Genomic DNA, 26388 nt, shown 5'->3' with positions numbered 1-26388 from the left:
GCCTAAGTCCATATCACATGAGTCATGTTGGCGATGCACAGTTGTTCAATAAAACAACCATTGTTTAAACAAGTGAAATAACTATCTAATAACGCTAGCTGCAAGAATTGAGACTGTACATCTTAAAGTACTGTACATCTTAAAGTATTCACTAGTTAGCGTCCACCCACTTTCAACAGCTTTGCACCTTATAGGCAAACTCTTACCATTTTTATCATGGTGATAACTCTTCTATGAAAAAAGAAATTACATTGAGATCAGAATCTGGAAACTCACTGCTGAGCCAACAGTTTTACTCCAGGATCCTCCCAAATAGGCGAGATCACCACCGCAAACCAGTGGGTATCGTGGAAAGCAGAACAATTTAAGACCCGTACAACATCCCTTCCTCCGACCATATGCTTACCAGCCAGAATTTTCAGCAAAGTGGTCTTCCCTGCAGATTGGACCAATTCTGAATCAATAACGTTCTAGTCTAGTTCTCCCTCTGGCCTAATCTTAGCCAGTAGAAAACCCGTGGAGATGCATTTCTACACAGGAACAACATGATATCGATTTTAACACCAAGATACATTCGCCTAATATATTAAACTTTCCGAACTATCAGCAAAAGTCATAAAGGTACACTTATTTTAAGGTTGATTTGACTCTGAAGCTCTTTGTGAATCAACAGACACTTCCCACAGCATTACGCGGAACATTAATGGGAAAGAAATAATTAAAGAGGAAAATATCCGAGGGAACTGCTTTACCGGATCCATTGGCACCAACCAGAAGGCATCGCGATCCAGTACAGATTTAAGGTTGAAGTCGACAAGAGTGGTGGTTGCCCATCGTAGGCGAATTGCATACCTCGCACTCTAATTCCACTGCAGCCTTCATTTCCATCTTCTTCCTTATCTTCGCTTCTCTGCCTCGGAACTCCTTCGCCGTCGGCCATTATGGGGGGGCGCTCAGGCGTTGGGAATGAAGTAAATTTGCCAGCAAATATGGTTGCAAGTCGTAACACGTCCGCGCTTGCGGTCGTTGGGAATAAAGTCGGTTGACGACAAGAAAAAAGAAGAAACGACGTCAGTTAGGTTCCAGATGCCTTAAAACGACATAGAGTCCGCGGTTTACCAGTATAAACGACATGAAATCTCGGGTCCGCTTGCACCTTGCGCAAGAAGCAAGACTACGGCGCCTTCTCTGCCTCGGAACTCCTTCGCCGTCGGCCATTATGGTGGGGGGGCGCTCAGGCGTTGGGAATGAAGTAAATTGCCAGCAAATATGGTTGCAAGTCGTAACACGTCCGCGCTTGCGGTCGTTGGGAATAAAGTCGGTTGACGACAAGAAAAAAGAAGAAAACGACGTCAGTTAGGTTACAGATGCCTTAAAACGACATAGAGTCCGCGGTTTACCAATAAAACGACATGAAATCTCGGGTCCGCTTGCACCTTGCGCAAGAAGCAAGACTACGGCGCTCGCGCAATGTTTTTATTTCTGCCCGAGAAAAACGAATTGAAGACGTCGCATGCTCGCGTTAAGCGCGAACGGGTAGAGGAGGCGGTTGCAGCATCACTTCGGATCAAAGCTTGTCTAATTTATATTCGTTACTTGTCGAATTCGATTCTTGGAAAATAATTTATGAAACTGAACGGTCGAGACCTGATCGAACCTAGAAGCAAGCAAGGGTTCTTGTCCTTGTTTTGTTTTTGCAATTGAAGTTGGTAATTATGAAATTGAAATTGGTCGTAGTGCACTGTGGGTTTGGTCCAAAAGAAAGCAAGTGCTGCTTTAGTATGCTGAGATTTTCCATGTTTATCTCTTGTAGGCGGCTTTAGTTGGTGTGAAATAATATTATGGAGGAAGACGAAGACGAATCTTACTCAATAGTTTGGGCCTAGAGTCTGCCAATCACGAATGCATCGAAAAGAGTATTAGCTGAGGTACCAGGTCCTGATTCTGGACCGTTGGCTTTTGGTTGCTTTCGGGTTTCAATTTTACCGCTGACTCCGCTAAGCTCAATTGTAATGCTGCCATCTCCATTAAATTGGTGAACTTTTAAGGACAGTCTACGAGAATAGTCTGAAATTTTGTTTTGGCCAAGAAATAGATTTGAGTCGAATCAAAATAGCCTGATAGTTTTCCCTTCTCATTGTGGTTTCAGTAAGAACTGCCCCTGCTATTTCGATTTTAAAAGGAAACGCCCCACGGGATTCTCATTTGCCGTTCCATTGCATCTTAAATATATGTAACTAGTTAGTTGCAATATATGGGTAGCTTTATTTTCAATTTAACCTCAAATTTTAGTGTACCTTATCGTTATGCGACAGAAACTGCGTCAGCTTGAAAACTTTGGTGGCGTTCAAGTTTTTTATATGGTCCTATGACAATATTCTCAAAAGAGGAGAGAAGAAGTATTAAAAATAGAATATTGTGATGCAGATTCAAAGTCATTTTTCAGGTTTGTCGTCCTTAGAATGTAAAATGAAAACCTATGGATGAATAGCAAGTCCATTCCTTGATCTTTGCTTTTTAGGCATCTTAAAAGAAAAGAAACATACTTATATACATACACGCATAATTGGATGGCATTAAAAGATAGATAAGGATTAATGAGCCTCCAGAAAAAATTCACTAGCACTTCTAACTCCTGTCTTTCTCCATTATTATGTTTAAAAACTCTCATGAGAAACTTGATGTTGAGATTTAATTGTAACTGAATATGATTTGTGGGATCTCACTTGTCTTGCTTGGGAAATTATCTTTAATCCAATTCTTAAAATTTGATCACGGAGAATGTTAACTTGTAGGCACAGAATGACGTGGTGACCATTACTGAAGCTGATGGAAATTCAAAGGAAGAGTCTCCTCAGAAATATGAAAATGTTGATCCATCATCTATTGGCAAAGCGCAACTTTATCATAAGTTGAGAGCAGTAGATTTTGAAATAAATGCAGTTGCTTCCACTATCCAACAAGTGAGAAATGCTGAAAGTGATGGAGTTTGTATTGATGGTGGTGCTGACAATCGGGAGGAAGGGACTACCAAGGATATTTCCTCCAACGGTTTGAATCTTCAACATGTTCTTGCTTCTGATAGGTTAGAAAGCCTAAAGAAGACAAAGGCTCAACTAGAAAAAGAGCTTTTAGATTTGTGCAAAGAGAAACCTTGCAGAAGTATTGATGGGGACAAAGATAATGAGATCTTTAATTTGGTTAAGGAAGAGCGAAGATCCAAGAGGAAGCCTAAAGAAGTTAAAAGTTTACCAAAAGGCTCAGGGAAACAGCGTAAAACAGTTTCATTTAATGACGATGTTGATTTTGATGCAGTTTTAGATGCTACCTCAGCAGGCTTTGTTGAGACGGTGAGTTACTTACATTCTTGTGTTCTGGCCTATTGATTAATCTGTGATAAGACAGGAAAATACATTTTGCTTTATGTTATAAGTTGCTTTGCTGAGAATGAATCAACTGTGAAGGATGCTATTGGTAGATAGAGAAGTGGAGGAGCTAATTTTCTGCTTCATTTTTTTTCAGGAAAGGGACCATTTGGTAAGGAAAGGGATTTTGACCCCATTTTCTAACCTGAAGGGCTTTGAACGCCGCTTTCAACAATCAGAAACATCTAGTAGTTATGGTGTGAGTCAAGAAGAAACGACTGATGATCTTGCTTCTTCTAGTATTGAAAGAGCTGCCCAATCAATATCTGAGGCAGCAAGAGCTCGCCCAACCACCAAGTTGCTTGAGTCTGAAGATCTGCCAAAACTTGATGCACCCACTCATCCTTTTGTCAGACTCAAAGTACCACTAAAACTTCCTCAGTCCCAAGAAAGAGAGCTAGAGAAGAAAAATAATTTGAAAGGAAAAAGAGGCGACCTTGCCTGGTAGGAAATGGACAAAGCGTGTTTCTTGTGAGGAAATACAGTCAAGAGAGACTGGTATGTTTTATGTTTTTTTCATATGGTGTTTGAGTTCCTTATTATGATGATAATCGAGAAGGGGAAAATTAGACTAAGATAATAGGCATCCAATGATATGATTTCAAAACTTACATAATGATCCTCTCAAACACAAATTAGATTAGAAAAACATCTCTTAATTTTGTTCAAACCAAACGTATCTTTACTCAATCTTCAAACACATACAAACTTCTCCCAAGTCGGTATAATTTCAGCAAAATTCAGGAAAAATCGGTTGTTAGTTTATTCGCTGATGATTGTAAGCTGTGTCTTGGTTCTCTGTGGATGGTGGTGAAGGTGACTTGTCCACGAACCATTCCCTACCATAAAATGGTTTCTTTCCATTTTAAAGCCCTTGACTTCTTTGTTTGTGCCATTATATGCAGTTTTATGTGTCTTCATACTTAAGTTGTTGCATGCTTTTCAGATGAATCAAGTGGTTGCCTGGACCTTCCAGTTGTGAAAATTTAGATGCACAGGATTTTGAATCTGACGATCACGAACCTTCTTTTATAACATTAGAAGGCGGACTGAAAATCCCTGATAATATTTTCGATGCACTATTTGACTATCAAAAGGTTGGTGTTCAGTGGCTGTGGGAATTGCATTGCCAAAGAGCTGGGGGAATCATTGGTGATGAGATGGGTCTCGGTAAAACCATCCAGGTTTTATCTTTTCTTGGTGCATTGCATTTTAGTGGCATGTAAACCAAGCATTATCATTTGTCCTGTGACCCTGTTGCGACAGTGGAAAAGGGAAGTTCAAAAATGGTACCCAAAATTTCATGTAGAGCTTTTACATGATCTGTGTGCGAGAACCTGATGTTAGAAAGAAGCAGTCCAAGTGTGATGAATCGGACTATGATAGTAATAGTTCAAGTGACAGTGATTATGAGACCAATATTCAATCAAAAAGCACAAGAAAATGGGAATCCCTGATAACTCGTGTAATGAGAACAGAATCTGGATTGCTTATCACAACATATGAGCAGCTCAGAATATTGAGGGACCTGTTACTCGACATTGAATGGGGTTATGCAATTCTTGATGAAGGACACAGAATAAGGAATCCAAATGCTGAAATTACGCTGGTTTGCAAACAGCTGCAGACTATACACCGTATCATAATGACTGGCTCACCTATACAGAACAAAACTGACTGAACTGTGGTCATTATTTGATTTGTTTTCCCTGGAAAGTTGGGTGTTTTGCCTGTATTTGAATCCGAGTTTGCTGTTCCTATAGCAGTTGGTGGATATGCAAATGCTTCACCATTACAAGTATCAACAGCATACAGGTGGCTCTGATCTTCCTTTTTGTTAATCTTCTTGTCACATATGGAATTGGCGTCTGTTAAATTATCTGGTTATATAGCGTATAAATAATAGGGAACAGAATATTCACCCATTCAAGTTCTGGTGGGGAAGTAGAGAAATGGAACAAAGAAGGATTTTCAGTTAGACTGTTGGTATATTTTGTTAAGGCGGTACTGTCATAAGTTTTCTAGCTCATTAGCTGCAACACCAAATAATAGTTAAATTTTTACATTTTGCAGGTGTGCTGTGATGCTTCGTGATTGATCATGCCTTATCTTCTTCGGCGGATGAAAGCAGATGGATGCCCAGCTTCCGAAGAAAACTGAACATGTTTTATTCTGTAGAAGCCTTACTACCGAGCAAGTATCTGCGTATAGAGCATTTTTGGCAAGCTCTGAAGTGGAGCAAAATCCTGGATGGACGGAAGAACTCTCTTTATGGAATTGACGTAATGCGTAAGATTTGCAACCACCCTGACTTGCTTGAAAGGGAACATGCATTTAGCAATCCAGACTATGGAAATCCAGAACGCAGTGGGAAAATGAAAGTTGTGGCACAGGTGCTTAATGTTTGGAAGGAACAGGGTCATCGAGTTCTTCTCTTTACTCAACCCCAACAAATGCTTGACATTATTGAGAACTTTTGAACACTTCTGGCCATAATTACCGGAGAATGGATGGAGTTACTCCCATAAAACAAAGGATGGCTTTAATTGATGATTTAATGAGTCAAGTGAAGTATTTATATTCATTTTAACAACCAAAGTTGGGGGCTTGGGGACGAATCTTACTGGTGCAGACAGGGTGATTATCTTTGACCCTGATTGGAATCCTTCAACTGACGTTCAGGTAATTTTTTGTTTTTGATACATCCTGCCGGGTCTTCAAATAGTTTCAGCACAACTGTGAAACTTTCATTGGTAACTTTGTGTTGTTCATATAGTTATTTAATATCCTGGAAAAACATCATTATCTTTTTTATTTGTCATCATTATTGCTTTTATTAGGCCAGAGAACGAGCTTGGCGAATTGGTCAGACACGGGATGTGACAGTATATAGGTTGATCACACGTGGAACTATAGAGGAGAAAGTGTATCACCGTCAGATTTACAAACATTTTCTTACTAATAAGATATTGAAGAACCCACAGCAGAAAAGATTCTTTAAAGCTCGAGATATGAAAGATCTTTTTACACTGAACGTGGATGACAAAGTGGGTCAACTGAAACGTCAACTATTTTCGGTCAAATATCTGAAGAAGTATATATTGCTGGGCCACACGAAGATAAGCAAGATAAGCATAAACATCCTCAAACTGCTGAATCAGGTTCTGGTGATGTTGTAGTTAATAGCGATGGCAGGTCAAAAACCAGATCAGCCAAGGGAAAGGGAAAAGAAAAGACAGATCGTCTTGATGAAGCAGATGAGGAAACAAATATATTGAAAAGTCTTTTGATGCCCATGGATTACATGTAAGGTTCTTCATTGTGTTTCATTTTACCTCCAATTTCAGTGTCTTTGATTTTATTCAATTCATTGTTGGAAATTTGCATACTGTTGATGAGTTGAGAATGGAGTGAATAATGCAACAAGTGAGCATATGTTGCGTAGTATTAATTTTAGTTACTTTAACCATTCTCATTTAGAGTTTATATATTCATTTGGATTCTGTTCCTTTTAAAAAGAACACACACACACACACACACACACACACACACACACACCCCTTAGATTTGCTTTACCCTTTCTTTCTTTCTTTTTTTCAAGTGGTATTTGGCCTCCTTGATCTAACTTGTTTTACGGGCGTAGAGTGCTGTGAACCATGATTTGATCATGAATGCCAATGATGAGGAAAAAATGAGGCTTGAGGAGCAAGCTTCCCGGGTGGCACAGAGAGCTGCAGAAGCTTTACGTCAGTCACGAAAGCTCCGAAGTCGTGACAGCATTGCAGTTCCTACATGGACAGGAAGGTCAGGAAGTGCTGGTGCACCATCATCTTTCCGTCAAAAGTTTGGTTCAACCGTGAATTCCCAGTTGGTAAGGAATTGCAAAAGAATCTGATGAATTGACTGGTGATGGAAGTAGAAAATTAAATGGATCTGCTGCTGGGGCATCTGTTGGTAAGGCATTATCTTCTGCTGAGCTTTTGGCTCGAATCCGGGGTAACCAAGAAAAAGCCATTGGTGTTGGGCTAGAACATCATCTTGGCACGGCCGTTAACCCATCTAATCAAGCAAGATCTGTGGATGTCGGATCCTCTAGGGCTTCTAAAAAGGTAGGGGGGTGCAACCTGAGGTACTGATTCGGCAAATCTGTACATTTCTACAACGGAGAGGAGGTGGTTGTTCTGATTCCTCCAGCATAGTGCAGCATTTCAAGGACAGGATACCCTCAACAGATCTTGCCCTGTTTAAGAATCTGTTAAAGGAAATAGCATCTCTGGAAAAAGGACCAAATGGATCACAATGGATTCTGAAGCCAGACTATCGAGAATGATAAGCAAGTCCTACACGATTGGTAAATTGTGTTGATGGAATTGTCATTTCGTTGCCTGGTCTCTAAGCCTGCTTCTTCAAGTCGTCAAGGGGGGTATTTTTGGCAAGTTTTTGAGTTATGGGGATTGTAGATTTTTTCCCATGTTATTTCACAACTGATATGTGGCTATGCGTGAGTTTAATCTGCTCTTATCTAAATTCTGGGCAGATAAAACTAACGAGAGTTATAGAGAGCTGTTCAAATATGATCACTATCTTGTGGTCAGATAAAATATGATCATATTTTTGTAGGATGCAGCTGGAAGAAAGTACCTATATTTTTTACCTGAGAAGGATTTGCAGACTGCGGCGCAAGTTTGTGAATCCTGAAGGAACAAAAAATGGGGAGCAGGACTGCTTTTGTTTGCCGTTGTAAAGGGTGATTTTGTATAACGGCCAATTGCGAACGGTCTTTTCCCGCTATGGAAGGGTGATGGCGGTGCGTTTTACCTTTTGTCGAGAAAAAAGGGAGTGGTGGCGATGCTCTTCATCTAGTTGACGACCTTACCTCTGTATAAGGATGTTGCCAAGGAGTAGATCCTCGGCTTGTACTTCCCAGTTGAGAAGCATTCTGGAGCTACCCCTTCTTCTTCCTTCCTTCTTTTCTGCTGACATTTTATTCGGAAGGAAGTAAACTAATTTGAGATTTACTAGCATAATGAAATTGCATGACATTTTTGAGAGAGGTAGGGTTTGCTCCGATGCACAGCAGAGAAAATTTGCGGTTGATTGTAGAGTGAGCTTGCATCACGCTTGATTAAAGGCAAGTTGCGAGTGTGTAGTATTTTGTATCGGAAGATTATTACAGAAAATGGAAAAAAAAAAAACCTAAAAAAGCAGAAATTATTAGTGATTTTTTTTAAAATTTTTGGTGAACTGAGGTAATTACTAATTATTACCTAACTTAATATAAGATTCAGTAGTCTAATTTAGGAAAGTTAAAAAAATTACTAACTTACTTAATCATAACTTATGTTACATAATCTTTTTAAAATACTTTTATATATTGTTACATTATATATCAATTTATAAGTAAATAAATATTTTAAAATAATTTAATAATTTTTTCAAATTAATCAACTAGCTTTTCATATTAAAAATTAGGTATAATTGATCAAAGATCAACGGCATTGTAGCATGAACACACTCTTATTGGAACAGAATTTCGGAAAACATCCTAGTAAGAGTCAGCTTAAGGAAAATAGTCATTCTTTTCTATAGATACTGTATGTAACTAGTACAATCCGAGGAAATTAAGGAAGTCATGGACATTTGGCAGGAATTTATTCCTGAATATATCGAGTTCCTTGTACCATATGCAGACTCATTTACTTCCGGCACAACCTGCTTCAGCCTCTCGTCAAGAAATAACCAAAAACGTGTGTATGTAACTATGTATTCAGGGATTTTAATTCTTCATACAATCAGAAGGCTGCCCATCCTGATGCAGTAGTCGATCCTGACGCAGCCGTTGAAGGAAGGTTCCTCTGTAAATGTCAACAACAAAAAAATGAGGAAATAAATGGATTGATCCGAAACGGATCACGGCTCAGGGAACTCAAGCATGTTTATATAATGTAGAATCCTTGAAAATACAGCCACTCGATGTTCACGTGGGGGAACTTCTTAATGGACTTCCATCACATCAAGACACCATCACCACGAATCCCCCAGTAAGTGACTAGGTAAGGGATATGTGTCATACCAAGGTAACTGTTCCTTCTCCAATCAATATGTTTCAATCACATTGCAATCTAGATTGATAATTGGGATATAAAACTACAGTTCAATAATTAAGGGGTCGATATTTCTACATTTTTATAACAAGTAATGAACCGCCAATGTCACTGTTCTTATTGTATGTCTTGAATCTAGCTAACCTGGAACTGTTAATGTAGCTACTGGAACTGGAAGCATGGCTCTAGTGATCTTCTAATTAGATTCAGTTCAACGATACAAGTGAACTGAAGTTGCTATTTGCGTCAAATAAAATAAAGATCAGGCTCTAACATGCCATGAACATCCCAGATCATATTGACAGATATTGCATGCAATAAGGAAACGACAAAAGGATGAGCAGACCATTCTACCTTTAGTTGAGAAAGATCTGAAATAGAATCAGTAGACTGTCTCACGCTATCATTCGATCCTTTAAGATCAGTACTCTGACTGGTAGATATCTTCCGAGCAGCAACAGGATCATTTGGAGGGGGCGGAAGGGGAGACCTGATTTTTCCTGCTCCGGCTGGCGGGGGAGCAAGGCTCAATGCTTTAGGCTTCGCAGTTCCAGAATGCCCACCTGCTAAACCAGCTGCCGAAAGCATGCCAGTTCCAGTAGATGGTTTGGGTTTCACGTTAATCCGAATGGTTTCCCCTTCCTGCAGGTTCCAAACGACAGAGAAGTCAGTGTGAGACAATATGATGAAACGGAGAAGTCGTAGGGCTCAGTCCCATTTGGAGAGACCAAATGGTGCTGTCGATTATCAGAACAAACAAGAGTAAAAAAATGCAGTATCCTCTTTTTCGAATTTGCTTGGAAGGGAGGAGAGCATTAAAAAGAGATTCGTTCTCATGATGATGTGAAAGATACGCATATCTCAAATCTCAATAGCCACGTAATGCGTCCATTGTACAGAGCAACACGAAACAGAGCCGCTGAGAAATCACACGAACGAAATGGAATAGATAGCTACACTGATATCAATTAGCCACTTATAAGTGACTGGAAATCAGACAAACATGGCAGTGTACCACGCTTTGTTTCCTCAAACTCAGCATGTAGGACAATCAAAGCAACTTTTCTCTTCAATAAGGCACATCCTATTTTTCAAGATTATAAAATGCGCACACTTATAAGTGACTGGAAATCAGACAAACATGGCAGTGTACCACGCTTTGTTTCCTCAAACTCAGCATGTAGGACAATCAAAGCAACTTTTCTCTTCAATAAGGCACATCCTATTTTTCAAGATTATAAAATGCGCAATAAACAACGTCACAGTGAGACGGTATTGTATTATACGTATACCTTCAATCTGTGATTTACGGCTGGATGAATATCAATATGAGATTCCTCGCACGCCTCGCCGGATTCTCTCTCATGTTCCCTTCTCACATACTTGTCGTGATCCGACAATGCCACATTGAAGTCAAAAGCTTCATTTCGTTCCGCAAACCCTAAACCTATAAACGCGTGCTTACCCTGACCGTCCTCGATCTTCAGGACAAAGTACCTGGACGAGTCGAGGGTGGACTCCACCGAGTTCTCGCGTTGGCCAGGGTAGACGAAACAAGCGGCGAATAACTCCCCACTGTTTGGATCCTCCAGTCGGATCTCGCACCGATCCTTGCACGATACGACTCTGAGCCGACCGGACCATATTTTATCGGATTGCAGCCATTCGCCGCACTTGTACCCACCGGCCGTGGTTCGGGGCGGAATCTTGTACACCGAGACCTCGCGGACTACAAGGAGGGTGTGCTCGAATGCCTCCTCCTCTTCAAAAGACATGGTTGAGGAAGCGGAAGTTTTCGAATTGAGGGAACAATGTGAAAGGAATTTGGACAGGGTTCGAGTGGATTGATCGAATCTGATGTTTGTGAAGAATGGATTAGAGTGAATTTCCGGCGATTTTGATGTGAATTAGAGCCTTGGATTACCGAGAGAGGTATGAAGGTGAGACTGAGGCATCAACTGGGAGATCAGAGTCGTGGGCTTAAAGGCAGCTTGAGAGATCAGTCATAAAGTTGAATAAACAATCAATCAGTATTCAACGCTGATAATTATTTACATAAACACGGGATTTGGCTTCAGAAGAGTCGAGTATAACAATCACTCCGCCGTCAATCGCATGGTTTTAATTCAGCTGATTGGAGTTTTTTTTTGTTTTTTTGATGCTGATTTATCGGGTTTTGCTATTCAAACTTGTAAATGTGCCCATTCTTCTTTTCATCCTCTTCTGTTTTAGCAAAATTGTATGTGTACCTATTCTATTTAACTACGTGTTGTCCATTAGTGAAATTATAATTGTTATGCAATACGGAGCATGTTAATATGTGTATATTGTTAGGTACTAATATTCTTTTATTAAAGACAATTTTATTTGAGATATTATACTTGCTAAATATTGATACTTTCTCTTTAAAAAAAAAAAAGCATGTTCGTATAAATTTGTTTGAGGTTCTACGTACAAGTACATTAAAGTTTTGATATTTTTTATTGCTGGCCAAAAGAGTGTGCTCCTAATTTTCATTGCTACGTATTATTAATTAAATCACGAGTCCTACAATACTTGAAAAAAAATTTTGAGATTTAGAGGCTGTTTAGGAAGTATTAGAGTGTTTTTGAAAAGTATTTTTCTGTAAATCAAGATAATCCTCATTATATTTACTGTATATATCGTAAAAATACTTTTAAAACTATAGTTTTAATTTCATCTAAATATTTTTTTAGCCTAAGAGGCAATACTTGTATTTAGAGATAAAAATAGGCTAAAGACTATATGAAAGTATGTGTTGGGAAATTCATTATTGTGATCAATCATTTGGGAATTCTGTAAGATGTAAAATTAATTTTTACAGTTTTTACTATACGAATAATGTCATGTAATGGTTTTTAGGACTTGAAAGGAAAAATCGACCAGGATTCACAACACAAGTAACCTGAGTTTGGGTCATTAACTAACTGCCACCATAATTACTTGTCCGATTCAAGTCTGAAGAACGTAGTTTTGGGAGAAGAAAATATAAAGAAGCAAAAGGAAAGTGCTTTGGGCCAATATATGAAAACTTATAGTTCTTTGTGGGCCCAATAAATTTACTGTGTTCACCACTTACATGTTATACTAACAATGAGAGACTATTTGGGTAAGATCAAAGCTATAATTTCATAAGTGTTTTTACGATATACGAAATAAATAATAAAATATTTGTCTCAATTTATTAAAAAATGCTTTTGAAAATGATTATTAGAATATTCAACACTTTCTGAGTTCAAAAAAAAGAGTTAATCTCAAAAGAATCGTCTCTCACACATAATAAATTGCCAAACTGCTCTTGGTTGTGCGCCAGGTCTCACTCACTTCTCTTCTCCAATGGAAGCTCTTAGTCGAGTGCTTGAGAAATGCGGACCTTCTAGCTGTCCTTCTGTCGTTAGTTTGTTCGTGAGTAGTGCTGGTCTCTTTGTACTTTGCACTTGTTATCAAAATAAAAATCAAAAAAGATCATCAAGATTCAAATCTCACTTAAAAAAATCATATTTAATATTTAACCGTCTATAGAGCACGATTACATCTGATAAGAGTATACATGTGCCTGTTAAAAAAGAAAAACTACCGGGTTACTGGTGTTTTTTAAAAAAATAAAAATATGTTACTTATAGCTGATTGATATGGGCACAAAGGACCCCTTTACTTATAGCTGATTGATATGGGCACAAAGGGACCCCAATTTTTACCCAAAAGAGAAAAAAATCAGCCCTTAAACCTGCTCGGCAATTAAACGACAACTCAGGGTTAGTTCTGGGAATTGGAATTTAGTGCGAAGACTTCCCCCGGTCAGTCGTATCCTCGTGTTATAGTATCATCGCCGTGTTCTCCAGTTCCATGACACTCAGAGCCAGGACCCAAACTTGAACTATCTTCCAGTAGAGGTCGTCGCCATCGAAGTGCAAGTACTGAGCTACTCAGCCCACAATATCATGTTTCATACACGTATGATTTGACTCCTTTCTCCCCGATCAACCTTAACTGATCCGCATGCAAAATTACTACTGATGAGTCATTCACATGCTGCTAATTGAAATGACCTGAGTTATTGGTGCAGGAATGGCCAGAAACCTAGCTGCATTTCTGGCGTTGCTTGCTTCTGTCCGTTTCGATCTGTGAAGCGGCGACGATTTACGAGCCGATCTCGGATTCTCATCGAGCTGTGGCTTTAGAGCTCTTCGCGCCTATTAATGGATCGTATGCTAGGTGAACTAAACCCTAATTAAACCCTTATTAATCTTAGGATGCTATTGTCCATTCTCTTGCTTCCATCGGAGAACGGAGGTTGGTGAGATAGTCTTGTGCCGCCAATTGTTCTCGGCGCCAATTACATTTTGATAGTGGGTCATCATCTACTCCAAAGGATGTGTTCTATTCCTTAAAAGTTAATGGCAAACTGAAATGCAAGGTTGATGAGAAGGCTCTCAAGGTACCTGCATGCCATGTCCACTATTATGTTTGTCGCAGCTTAAAATTGCTTCTGAAACTTTTATTGTTGTGTTCAAGTCTCCAAATTGACGCTGGTGTTTGTTTTACATGTAAAGAATATTGCTTCGAGACTTAAAGCTACTGTCAGTGATGCAAGCACGTTGCTCGACATATACTATTCAATAGGGGCTCTGGTTCTTATAAAGGTAATTCTGGGGATTTTATTTAAATGTGCATCGATATTTTTAGACACGTTGGCTATTCTTGCGGAGATGTCTCTGTTCTAAGATTTACTTCTTTGGTACTGTTGCTGCCAGAAAGCAATTTAATATATTTTCTATAATTCCTTCTGATCTTTCAGTGTTATTTACAGGATCAGACTTCTAATGTTGATGTGCTTCTTGCCGATGGTGACGGGACTTTTCAATCAATCAAGGTTTTTTTTCCCCCCCTCACATTTACATTTAGATGCAATCTACGTTTGCATTAAGATAAATATTATTGTTGCCCATCTAATGTGATGATGGGAGTCTAGGATATAGAACCACAACCGATACACATCATTTTCTTTTTGCTGCAATCTCAATTGAAACCCTAATACGGAAACTTGTGTTAATGTCATGCCTTATTGGCAGGCTCTGAGCCAGAGTGATGGAAGATGGCGCTACAGCCCTGATAACCCTGAGTCTAGTACATATGCTGCTGGTAATTATACGTGTTGATATTTTTCTCTCTGTGTTTTGGTCAAGGTAGTCAAGCTAACATGAGCCATGGGGTCCCAATGGTAATTATCATAGCTAATCTATACTCACAAGTAACAACTAACCTGTATCTTGCAGGATTAGCGCTTGAAGCATTTGCTGGAGTGATCTCACTAGCATCTTCTGAAATTGATCAGTCTAGGGTAAACTTCTGGATATGTGATGATGGGAGTCTAGGATATAGAACCACAACCGATACACGTCATTTTCTTTTTGCTGCAATCTCAATTGAAACCCTAATACGGAAACTTGTGTTAATGTCATGCCTTATTGACAGGCTCTGAGCCAGAGTGATGGAAGATGGCGCTACAGCCCTGATAACCCTGAGTCTAGTACATATGCTGCTGGTAATTATACGTGTTGATATTTTTCTCTCTGTGTTTTGGTCAAGGTAGTCAAGCTAACATGAGCCATGGGGTCCCAATGGTAATTATCATAGCTAATCTATACTCACAAGTAACAACTAACCTGTATCTTGCAGGATTAGCGCTTGAAGCATTTGCTGGAGTGATCTCACTAGCATCTTCTGAAATTGATCAGTCTAGGGTAAACTTCTGGATCTTTAAAATGTGTAATTTAAAAACTCAAGGACGTAGGATAGTTGCATGTGTTGTGTAGGAATTCACTTTATGAAGCTTGCAGCGCGGTACTGGCAAGTTAGATTTGAGAAGCACTGATGCTTGACAAATTCTAGGACTAGTCTTTTGTGTGTGTTTTTTGTGTGTGTGTGTGTGTTGGGGGTGTGGTTGGTAGTGTTTAAACATCTCACCTCCCTCTCCGTTGAACCAAATATACCCTTAGTGGTAATCTTAAATCTAAGAAATCACTGTAGTTAATTAAGATTTTGGTTAATCAAAATTTTTCTTTACAATATTTTAATTCTACTCTTCAAACACCAACGACAAATGTGAACTGAATATGACTTTCATCATCACATCATTGGGTCAAAGTGAATCAAAACAAACAGAGTAGCAAGATTAAAGCAGCCTTCTGCAAGGGGCATAAAGTGAAATAGTGAATCTCTTCTGATGCTTAATCACTGTGTGTCCATGAGCATCAGAGAGAGGAGGGGGAGGGGAGGTGAGACAGCAGGCTTGCCTGTGGAAATTCTGGTGTAGACATGAGAGGTAGAGAGTAACATTCCTGCAATTGATTGATGACGTGCCAATGCTGCTGCTTTTCTCTGATGCATTGTGTAATCATATCTTACTCGACATTTTATTGGTATCTTATATTAGCTTCATACTGGCAGATTGATACGGTGAAGAATGATGTATTGAAGCTTTTTGACAGCATTGAGAAATATGGTATGCGTATCTAATTCCTAATTCAAAGTTCTGTGTTAATGATTATTAAATTAAGTTAGAAATCTATGTTATAGGTGTAGTAGCAATGAGGTCTTTATGTATCTTATTATAAGAGACAATTAACCAAATTACATTGTTCAAAATGTTGGTTAAAATTAGTTGAAGACAATAAATATATAAAAAGTATAACTTTTTTGTCAAAAATACCCTCATTTATGTGGAAGAAAGATAATGTGTGGGAGAGAGACTGTGTGGGAATTAAATGCATGATATGAGTAATATGAGTAATTAAATGGGGGGGTAAAATGGGAAATCAACAAACAAAATTTGAGACAACGTCTAAGCGTCTCTTATAAAAGGGAACATGACATGCTTAACAATTGTCTCTATAATAAGGGATGGAGGGAATATTATTTTGTGATGGATAGGCTCTTTACTCTTCATCACGTTAATGCAATTTTAAGCTTCATTCAGTATGTTATTTTTGTTGACCTTGCCGCCTTCTTTTCTTTCTTCTTTCTTCTTTCTTCTTTCCTTTTTAATGTTGATTTAACTATGATTGTAGACATCCTTATGAGTTGTAAAATTCTCCTGCAAATTCTCCTGCTCATCATAGCTTTTGTCTTTGGGATTTCTATTTACCTAACTTCCATTCTCTGCTTTCTCTGCAATGGGTGTTTTTTAATGAACTAAGTAGCCTGTTGGCTGAAGGAAGTAAATAGACCTCTAAAATTCTAGTATCTAGAAGGCTTGGTGTTTCTCGCGTACATGAACTTCTAATTCTTTGTAGGGTCGAGTATGAATGAAATTGGTGCATGTTTGACATCAAGTGCTACATATCTAGAAAATACTGTGGATTGTGTACGCTTCTAGTTCTAGCCCCTCTCCCTCCTAACTTCTTATCATTTTGTCACTTTTTTTTGTGGGGATAAAACTATCTAGTATTCAATACTACCTACTAATCTAGATTTGAGTACTAATATTGTCATTTTTCTCCAAATGTAGTCATTGCATTTTCTTGTTATATTGCAATCAAAGCTTTATACTTCATCACAGCAGTCTTAGATGAGCTTGTTGTCTATTTTCAGATGATGGGACCTTTTATTTTGATGAGAAAATTGTTGGTGGACGTGAGTATCAGGGTTCTCTTTCCACGACTGCTTCAGTTGTGCGGGGGCTTACAGCATTTTCTTCCATAACTTCCGAAAAATTAAATGTGCGTGGAGTGTGCAGGATTACTTTTATTTCTCAGTCTTTGAAGATTTTCTATTAATGCTTTGGTTTTACATTTCCAGCTCCCAGGGGATAAAATATTGGGTTTGGCAAAATTCTTCTTGGGCATTGGAATCCCAGGAGATGCGAAGGACTTCTTCAATCAAATAGAATCATTAGCTTTTCTAGAGAACAACAGGTGAGTACCCTTTTAAGATTAATTGTCAAGTTACAGTTTTTATATATTTTTTCTTCTTTTCTGGTTAATTAGCCTGTTCATTATATTTGAAAAGGGCATATAAGCTGAATCTCTTATGGTGGAACTGTAGGGTTGCCACCCCATTGATACTGTCTCTTCCTGAAACTGTTTTTTCATTAACCAATCAAGATTTACTTAAGGTGAGTTAGGATTTTTACATTGCTGGTTTTATATTACTATAGTTATGAAAGTGAGGTAGCTCTTGGACTTTGGGTTTTAATGAGTTTCTGAATGTCATGAATAAGGCAGCCGTTTATGTTGATGCATGTCATTCTCTGTTGACAAAAGTGCTTGGTTCAACTGCGCCACCTTTAACAGTTAAACTTGTTCGAGCATTCAAAACTGGTGCTGAAGATTCATCTATTATTGAGAGCAAGGTGAGCAATCCCTTATTTCCAGGAGCATGGTTTTTTAAAGATTTTTTCCGTCTCTCTCAGAAAACTTGGTTACCTCTTTGAAGGATTCCACTTTACATTTTCTGATTACTCTGCACCCTTTGCTTGATACAGGAGCTCCAGTATGACTCAAAAAGTGGACTTCATGTCTTCAGTTTTCTCTCAAAGCATGTGGATGTTGGAACTTATACGTTCATTTTTGAGGTATTCCTTTTTGTTTATTTTAGTTATTTGTTTTCCTTTCAGTTGCATCAGGGCATACTTAATGTATGTAAAACGTATTTTGTAGATGGTGCTTCATGAAACTGATAATGATAAAGTATATGCCACGGGAGGCCAAATTCACGTGCCAATACATGTCACTGGTATTATTAAAGTTGGCAATGCAGAAGTCGCTGTTCTCGACAGTGATCTTGGGAGTGTTGAAACACAAAAAACGTATGTTTCTAAGAAATTATTAACTGTTATATTCGAGTTGCAACTCCTGATTTCTGATGAGTGATAAGGACAGTAGTTTCTTATCGTATGTTTCTAAGAAATTATTAAACTGTTATATTCGAGTTGCAACTCCTGATTTCTGATGAGTGATAAGGACAGTAGTTTCTTATCGTATGTTTCTAAGAAATTATCAACTGTTATATTCGAGTTGCAACTCCTGATTTCTGATGAGTGATAAGGACAGTAGTTTCTTATCATTCTATTTCATGTTTGAAGTTTGAATATGATACATATGAAGTGCTATTTTTCTTTTACTGGCTTTTTGGGTTTTTGTTTTCTGTTTTCAATTGGCTTTTTACATTCTGTTTTGTTCTATCCAGGTTGGATTTGTCTGGAAATAATGTTGTTTCACTCTCAGCTAACCACCTGCAGAAGTTGCGATTGTCATTTCAATTGACAATGCCTAGTGGTCGTGCTTTCAAGCCACATCAGGTTAGTAATTAACATTAGACCTTCTGAATGAATTCTTTTCTATGCTTGGTTTATTGAGGATTTCGTTGTTTTGCAGGCATTTCTTAAGTTGAGACATGAGACAAAGGTTGAACACATCTTTGTGGTTGGGAATACTGGCCAGAAGTTTGAGATCATTCTTGTTAAGTTTCTCTCATTACATGTTTTATTATCTTGGTTCTGATTTCTTTTGAGTACTGTTTTTACATTTGTTACATCCTATAGATGCACATGAGCAGAATTCATATATTTGTTTATCAAGGTCACTTTAATCTCATTTACTTTTGTAGTTCTTGTTTTTCTCACGTTTTCATATTCTGGCATGTAGGATTTTCTTGGCTTGGTGGAAAAATTCTTTTATCTCTCTGGCAGATACGACATTGAGCTGACTGTTGGTGACTTACGATTAGGAGTGAACCTGAAGAACTTCCCTGCTTCATCAGTAAATGCTCTTTATGCTGTCCTGTTCCATCTTGGCATTGCCGCAGTTCTGTTGCTCTATGTGCTTTTCTGGTTGAAGGTATGTTCACTTTTCACATAAATACTGAACGGAGTAGTTGAACATGTTTCTGTCAGTTTCTGCTTGGTGGTTTGAAGTGCTTTCTACTAGAGGTGATTAGTTCCCGATGAGAAGAGTAATTTTTAGTACATGTCACTCACGGTTAACTAGCAGGTTAACGAGGTTAACTAGCAGGTTAACGACATTGATCTATCATCTATGATGCATGCATATGCAGAATGTTTGTTCATTTTTTGGTTCCATGGCGATTAAGTTTAAACTTTTCTTCCTGATTTTCCTGGCAGTTACTGTGTACTGATTATGCTTGTGTTCTTGTGCAGCTGGACCTCTTCACCACACTGAAAACACTAGGTCTTCTGGGAGCCTTTTTGATGATTGTGGGACACAGAATTCTTTCCTATCTTGCTTCGACATCAGCCAAGTTGAAGTCTGCATGAGTAAAAGAAGAATCTCTATATTACATAGCAAAGAGAGATGAGACAGAATGAGTTTTTTTCTTGAAGGGAGATGGTACTAATCCAGTTTTGTAGGACATTTCTTGTTATCAGCTCATGGGCAAGTTAAGATAGTTAAGCTATATTGGAAGAGAAAAGTTTCATCTCGTTTAATCTTTGCTATATCCCCATTGAAAAACCTTTTGAGGATCCCACCAGTGTTTTAGCATTCGTTCTACCTTCGCTTGACAATATTTATGGTAAACATAACCTTTTTACATGATGCTTTCCAATCGCAAATATGTTTCCCCTGGCTACGAGCCTACCCTTTTCACCACCTCACTTTAGCGTTTGATGGGATACCACGTGTTATGCATGTAGGTATGTATGTGCTGTGTTGTCTTTTACTCTTGGAGGCGGTCAGTTTAATGATTGACAACTCCTGTGGACCTGAATTTGAGCTGGGCTCCTATGTAATTGTTATAGCAGGCCACCCGGACAATATTGCATCTTTTTTTTTTGGTGATTAGGGTAGATTGAGGCCTATGCCCCCCCGCGATTCCCCCCCGTATCCAGCGCCTTTTCCTGAGTCCCTGGCCTTCTAAACTGGACCAAGAACCCGGGACAACTAACTAATCTGGAGCGGGGTTATTTTTATATAGGCCCGCCCATGTAAGATGCTTTGCACCAAAGGCGGTAAAAACCCCCCCAACAACGCGGTTCCAGGTTCGAACTCTCGTCTGCCTGGGGTGTGTCAGGTTGCCTTTACCACTGCACCCAGTGTTTGGTGTTTGTTTTTGTTTTTTGAGGGGGGGGTTTACTGTGTGAGCCTATGTTTTTCGTTGGGGCAAAAACAAAAACGCGCAGATAATAAAAAAAAGAGAGACGGAACTAGATGAGCCAAGGTTAAGGAAATTGAAGAAACTTGAAAGGCTTACATTGAATTAATTTGTGCCAACACGAGGCCGAAGAGGGACGGAGGGAACTGAAGAGGTCTGAGCTTGGGAAAGGCTCTTTAAATTTTGCCCGATTCTTCTTAAGTGGTACTTACTCGGTTAATTTTGTTCAACAAACAATATTTCTTTGTCATTGTCATTATTGATTTGAGACTGAACATCCAAACTGAATGGGCCCGGGAATCTTTTTTCCTTTTTTTTTTTTGGGGGGGGGGTGGGGGAGGAAATGGACCCGAACTAGCTTGCTGAGTGACGCCATAGAACGAATATTCCTCTCGACAAATGGGACTCGCCCAGCCACTCTCATCCTCGGCTGCTTATTTCTGGGATTGACGCTTATTACTAGCTTATCCATATCTGAAAAAACTGTGTTGCCTTCGAAGAATGTGGTTTTCTTAGGAAACTGATCCTTTCTTGTTATTATACTCCTCCGGTCCTTAATAGGACCCAATTGTTGAGTTAGTTTTGGTCCTAAGATAATTATCCATTTCTCTTTTATTAATTTTCTCTAAATTCCACTATGGATACTCCTTCAACCATAATCAAGTAGAAGAGAGAGGGGGTATTAAGAAAGATGATTATGGTATTTTAGAAAAAACGTGTCATATTTATTATAATTAATAACTTACCTAACTTCCTTAATCTAACCAAATTAGTTAAATGAGTTTTATATTAAGAACCGGAGGAGTATTTTTTATCTTAATTTTGTCGTGTATATATGCAGAGCTTATGATCCTAAAGCCTCAGTATTTTCGCATCATTGTCAGTTTTCTATTTATAATTCAAACGTCGTTAATTTGAGATCTCAAAAGTGAGTTAAGATACAATAATTTCATGAATTAGAATTTTAGTCTTGATTAACTCCGCAACTTTCTCTCGGTGATACTCTAGATCATTTTTAGACGACTCTCTCCTATCTTTGTATTACCTGGTAAAATTGCCGAGTCAAATTTTTAAAAAATATTATAATGTGTTTTTTTTTTTAATTCTGGACTTTCAGTATCCTTCACATAATTATACCCGTTGAGTCTTTTGGGTTTAATTAAGGCAAAACTATAATTATAGAAAGAAGAAAACTTTTCTGTGTACATCTTTTATGCTGCCAGGTTTTATTATGAGCTTTGTTGGGCCTAATTAAGGTGGGATTCTTCAGCGAATTCTTTAGATGCCTCTTGGTAGTTTCTTGCTTTCGTAGTGCATTTCCTCGAAATTAAGCATCATCATAAAGATAGCTTAAAAGAGTCAGAGATGCTGAGAGAATCAAAGCAACGTACCTTTTGACACAATTAATTTTATGTGTGTGTGTGTATTATGTATGGCACTTCTTAATTAAAAGTGATGATACATTAAATTTAATTTCGGATAAAGAGGATATATGTGTAAAGTGCTTAGCGTTTCATTAGATAATCCAATCTATTAAACTACATTATCCGCTGCATCTGTCATTTAATTATCTGGTTTATATGCGTTGATTATTCGGAACTGAACGTTCGCTTACTTTTTTCATATATCAACGGTCCTTTCCCTCCTTCTTTTTTTCTTTTTCGCCCGATTTGTAAAAGAATATATTGTTTTTTATTTCATATTATCAGAATATCTTAGTGTTAGGAATCATATGCCGTAAGACGTTAATTAACCAAAACACCACAACCATAGAACTATTCAAGAGTTTAATCACCATGGATCAAATTAATATTTGAATTTTGTGCAAATGGAAGTAATTTGCTGTTATAAGCGTTTTAAACTCGTAATTAGAATCAGTCCAAACCTTCCAGCAAGGGGGGAATCAGTCCCAACCAAATATTGCTTTCTAAGAAGCTGGTGAGAAAACTTGTAGATCAAAACCATAACAACAATAGAAATTGATATCAGTAGAAGGAGATAATCAATCACAATATAACAAATCAAGATTTAAATCTACATTAAGAAAAGTGTTCATATTTAGTATTGATAATGAATATCTCAAATAAAATTATTTCTAATAGGATAACATCTATGCCTAGAAAAAAAGTTGCAGTTCAAATTATTTCTCAGGATAATGGATTTTTTTTTTTTTTTTGTCTAATTGGTTTGTTTCCTATGTTTTTTTTTCCCCCGAGGTTAAAGTGAGGCCCAATCATTTTGAGCTAAATTGAATGACTTTGTCCAGAATCATCAAATCGTGCTCGTGGCGGATACGCTGTCCACGTGTTGCTTCTGAATTTGTCACTTAATGACACCACCTTCCTTTGGTTGCTTGTGGCCGCCAAATTTATGCCTGTTACATTTCAACACGGGATAATTGCATTCAAACATAGGTCTTCACCTTTTTTTCCTGAGGAAAAATTATATTTCTGAAAAAGATAATATCTTTATGCAACTTTGAAAAGATTCTTCATTTTATTTTTTTCTCCAAATAAGTCCGCGCGTTTAGTTACTTCGTTAATCATTGTAAGCAACCTCTCGTAGCTTGGGTTTTCCGTCTCTTAAAATGTTTAATTAGTGCTCCAATTAGCTTCAAACACACTGTTTCACTCGAATTATGTCGTCATTCTTTCTAGAAACGATGAAACAACGAAGAACTCTTCCATCCTAATCATTTTTTTCTCACTTCAAAAAAATAAAAACAGAGACTAAGCATCTAATATCCTACATATTACTCTTCCAGTCCTTAATATAGGACCCAATCTTGAGTTGGTTTGATCCTAAATATAAGATTCATTTCTCATATTTATCAATTTTCTCTAAATTACCCTTATAGATCCTCTCTTACCAATCAAGTAAAAGAGGGAGAAGGAGTATTAAGAAATGATTATGGTTTTTGGGAAAAACGTATCACTTTTCTTATAATTAACTAATTTACCTAATTTTCTTAATTTAATCCAATTAGTTAAATAGGTCTTATATTAAGGATCGTGAGAGTATTACCATAATTTGTTAATTATTCGTCTCGAACTTGTCCACGACGGACTATTACAATAATCCACGACGGACTATTACAATAATGCCCACCCAATCACTGCATCGAATTTGGTTGCACTGTCTATTAAAGTCTGCCTGCAGATACAGGCAAATTAAGTAATACCCAAAGGAGAATTGCTTATATTTTATAAACAGCTAGGCAGCTTTAGTTAAAATTAAAGTAGTTTTAATTCTTTAATTTTCGTATACGTTGAATCTGGTCCTGCTCCGATCCCTAACATGCATTTCACCTGCGTTCACTAAACATCATTAATTCAATGTTTTAAATTTGTTTCACTCATGAATCGACAGAGACCTGATGCATGATCAGATTGGAACAACATTTCATACCATCACAGAGAGACTGATCAATCGAGAAAATTAACTTTCCGTTTTCGTTAATTAATCAGATCCACTGAATTAACCAGTTATGAGTTAATTATGATATGGGGAGGACTACTGGATCGAGATGGAGGGGGTCCAATAATGTAGGAATATTCATGTTTGATTGATACAGTAGCGCAGACAGTGACGATGGATGGATTACAACGTGTGACACAATTTTATGGTCTTCTGTGTCAGTACGTACTATAACATATATGGTGACAGCCCAACATATATACACATCACTTGACGTTTGCGTCTTGGTTTAAGAATAGTGTTGGGATGTAACTGTTTCTCTAACTGTTAACAATAATCTTTATATGATTGAGGGTCGTAGGGGAGTGAGGCCACTGCTCCAAATGCAGCAGCTGATAAATATGGACCATTCTATTCTGTCTCTCTCTAGCTCAACCCATTGTATGTGCTGCATCAATTCCTAACTTAAGGATCACGGGTTCTCGTGACTCACCATTTTTGATAGCAACCCTAATCATCTAATATTCTTTATATTATTGCATCCTGAATCGTCACGATTTAGTTTGTCACAATTTATAACCATCCAGTTTTCAATATCCCTCCTGATTATTGGCTTGAACTTAATTGGTGGCTTACTTGATTTTTGAGGAAATTCTCTCCCAAGAGAAATGTGTATGCATATGTTCATGTCTATCTCAAACTGCATGTCTTCTCTGCGCGTATACGTGTCAGTTTAAGTACTGCAAGTTAAAGTAAAATATCTGTTCTTTTTATTTGACTCGAAAAGTTGTTATCATCATCAGCAGAGACTTCAACGTCGAGTGAGATCAAAGAGCTAGCGAGCTTGATTCATAATCCTCTGATGAAATCAAAATTTCACCGCAGCTTTTCATACGTGCGTGTGGATTTGGTGCTGTAAAAACAATAACATCGTTCCGTTATCTTTGTAACATCAAAGAGCACTCTGTATCATTTATTGCATCCATATATGTACAATTCGAAAAGCAGACAACGTACGACACACACATATCCTAGTTATAGTAACTGTAACTTGAACAATCAGTACAAATATAAGTAGTGGAGGGATCTATGTGATTTCTATACAACATGCCACATAAATGATTTTATATGTATATCCAGAAAAGTAAATATCTGTATGTACAATGATATATAAGGAAATATTGTATCTTTTGGGTATCAATTCGTTTTCACCAGCTATAAAAAAATAAAGATAGAGACGAATTCGGGTTCGTTCGCAGCATGCATCACTAACCTAGTGATGCCGACGTTGGTGTATATATTAATTACACAGTGCGTAGAGCGTATCAATCAGTTCCACGCAAGCATATATATGTTGGTGCTTATTGGCTTAGGAGAGCCTTACTTATTATTATTTTCCCTCATAAAACGTTAAATTAATTAAATAATTAATAATATTCCTCTCGTGTTATATTTTATATGCATGCATGCATTAATTAAATAAATTTCTGTGTTAACCTCTCATAATAGCTAGCTCCTACTTGGGCTATTATATATATGTATATCTTAATGCTTTATAATTTATATATTGCACACAACCTCCGCCTGATAATGCACGCTTTCTATCTATTTATGTCTCATCACTTAGATCACGTCGCCACCATACAGATCTTCTGTGCATTAATTTTCTCTCTTCTGAACAAAGTTCCATTTTTATATCAACTTGTTTATGATACAAACCCGTCCTTAGTTAGTGAGCTGGGTGTGCATGTTTGGCTGCTTTGCTTTAGCTATATTTTATGTGATTACATGGCGGAACTTAATCCTTATATATTTTATTTGTATGATTAAATTACGATTGTCCAGTTACACCATAGAAAATATATATATTTCGTGTTGTGTATTTCCTAAAGTGATGGCCAATCATATATTTGAGGTCATTATACGTGAGATGATGCTTATGCTTGTAGAAATCAATTTCCTGCGCGTTCAAGCTAGCTATCACGAGAATCTCTAGATGTGGCCTCATGTGCATTTCTAATCCTCTCATTTTTAATTATTTTCATGTTCGTTCCATATATAAATCGACAATGACATAAAGTCTTCAATTGTGGATCTGTCTGACTAATCATTTATCCACTCCTCTTATTCAGTAACTTATCTCCCAGGCTTGATCACTGTTTAAAATTCCTCATGGTCACTTTTTAATGTTGATGATTTCTCTCGTATAATTTTAATTTATAGCAGCAGTATAATTATTAGCAATTTTTTATGCGCCGATAACCTATCTTTAATTATGTCCATAATGATCTATTCAATATTAGCAACAT

At 37.7% G+C, this 26388-nt stretch overlaps 1 protein-coding gene and 2 pseudogenes across 1 annotated transcript; 2 read left to right on the top strand and 1 right to left on the bottom strand.

The window, feature by feature from the left end:
- Window positions 1-1132: 1132 nt before the first annotated feature.
- Window positions 1133-8078, top strand: LOC114723501 (protein CHROMATIN REMODELING 8-like; annotated as a pseudogene).
- A 917-nt stretch (window positions 8079-8995) lies between these two features.
- On the bottom strand, window positions 8996-11382 carry LOC114723467 (uncharacterized protein At1g03900-like). Its single transcript, XM_028909645.1, has 3 exons — window positions 10822-11382; window positions 9884-10171; window positions 8996-9280 (listed from the first exon to the last, which is right to left on the bottom strand). Exons 1-3 carry the CDS (start codon window positions 11302-11304, stop codon window positions 9218-9220), a joined length of 834 nt encoding a protein of 277 aa, XP_028765478.1. The 5' UTR covers window positions 11305-11382; the 3' UTR covers window positions 8996-9217.
- A 2236-nt stretch (window positions 11383-13618) lies between these two features.
- Window positions 13619-20123, top strand: LOC114723465 (dolichyl-diphosphooligosaccharide--protein glycosyltransferase subunit 2-like; annotated as a pseudogene).
- Window positions 20124-26388: the final 6265 nt, after the last annotated feature.

Source organism: Neltuma alba, unplaced genomic scaffold, assembly GCF_004799145.2.
Source record: "Neltuma alba isolate B1F8T4 unplaced genomic scaffold, ASM479914v2 tig00012143_pilon, whole genome shotgun sequence".
Taxonomy (NCBI): Eukaryota; Viridiplantae; Streptophyta; class Magnoliopsida; order Fabales; family Fabaceae; genus Neltuma; species Neltuma alba.
The sequence above is the reverse complement of the archived record's forward strand: the minus strand, read 5'-3'. Positions and strand labels throughout refer to the sequence as shown.

Excerpts from the sequence above, each read along its gene's own strand:
- LOC114723467 (XM_028909645.1), bottom strand. The coding sequence starts at position 11,304 with ATGTCTTTTGAAGAGGAGGAGGCATTCGAGCACACCCTCCTTGTAGTC. Across the intron at positions 10,172-10,821 it reads CCGTAAATCACAGATTGAAG|GAAGGGGAAACCATTCGGAT; the intron begins GTATACGTATAA and ends TGGAACCTGCAG. Across the intron at positions 9,281-9,883 it reads CAGATCTTTCTCAACTAAAG|AGGAACCTTCCTTCAACGGC; the intron begins GTAGAATGGTCT and ends TGACATTTACAG.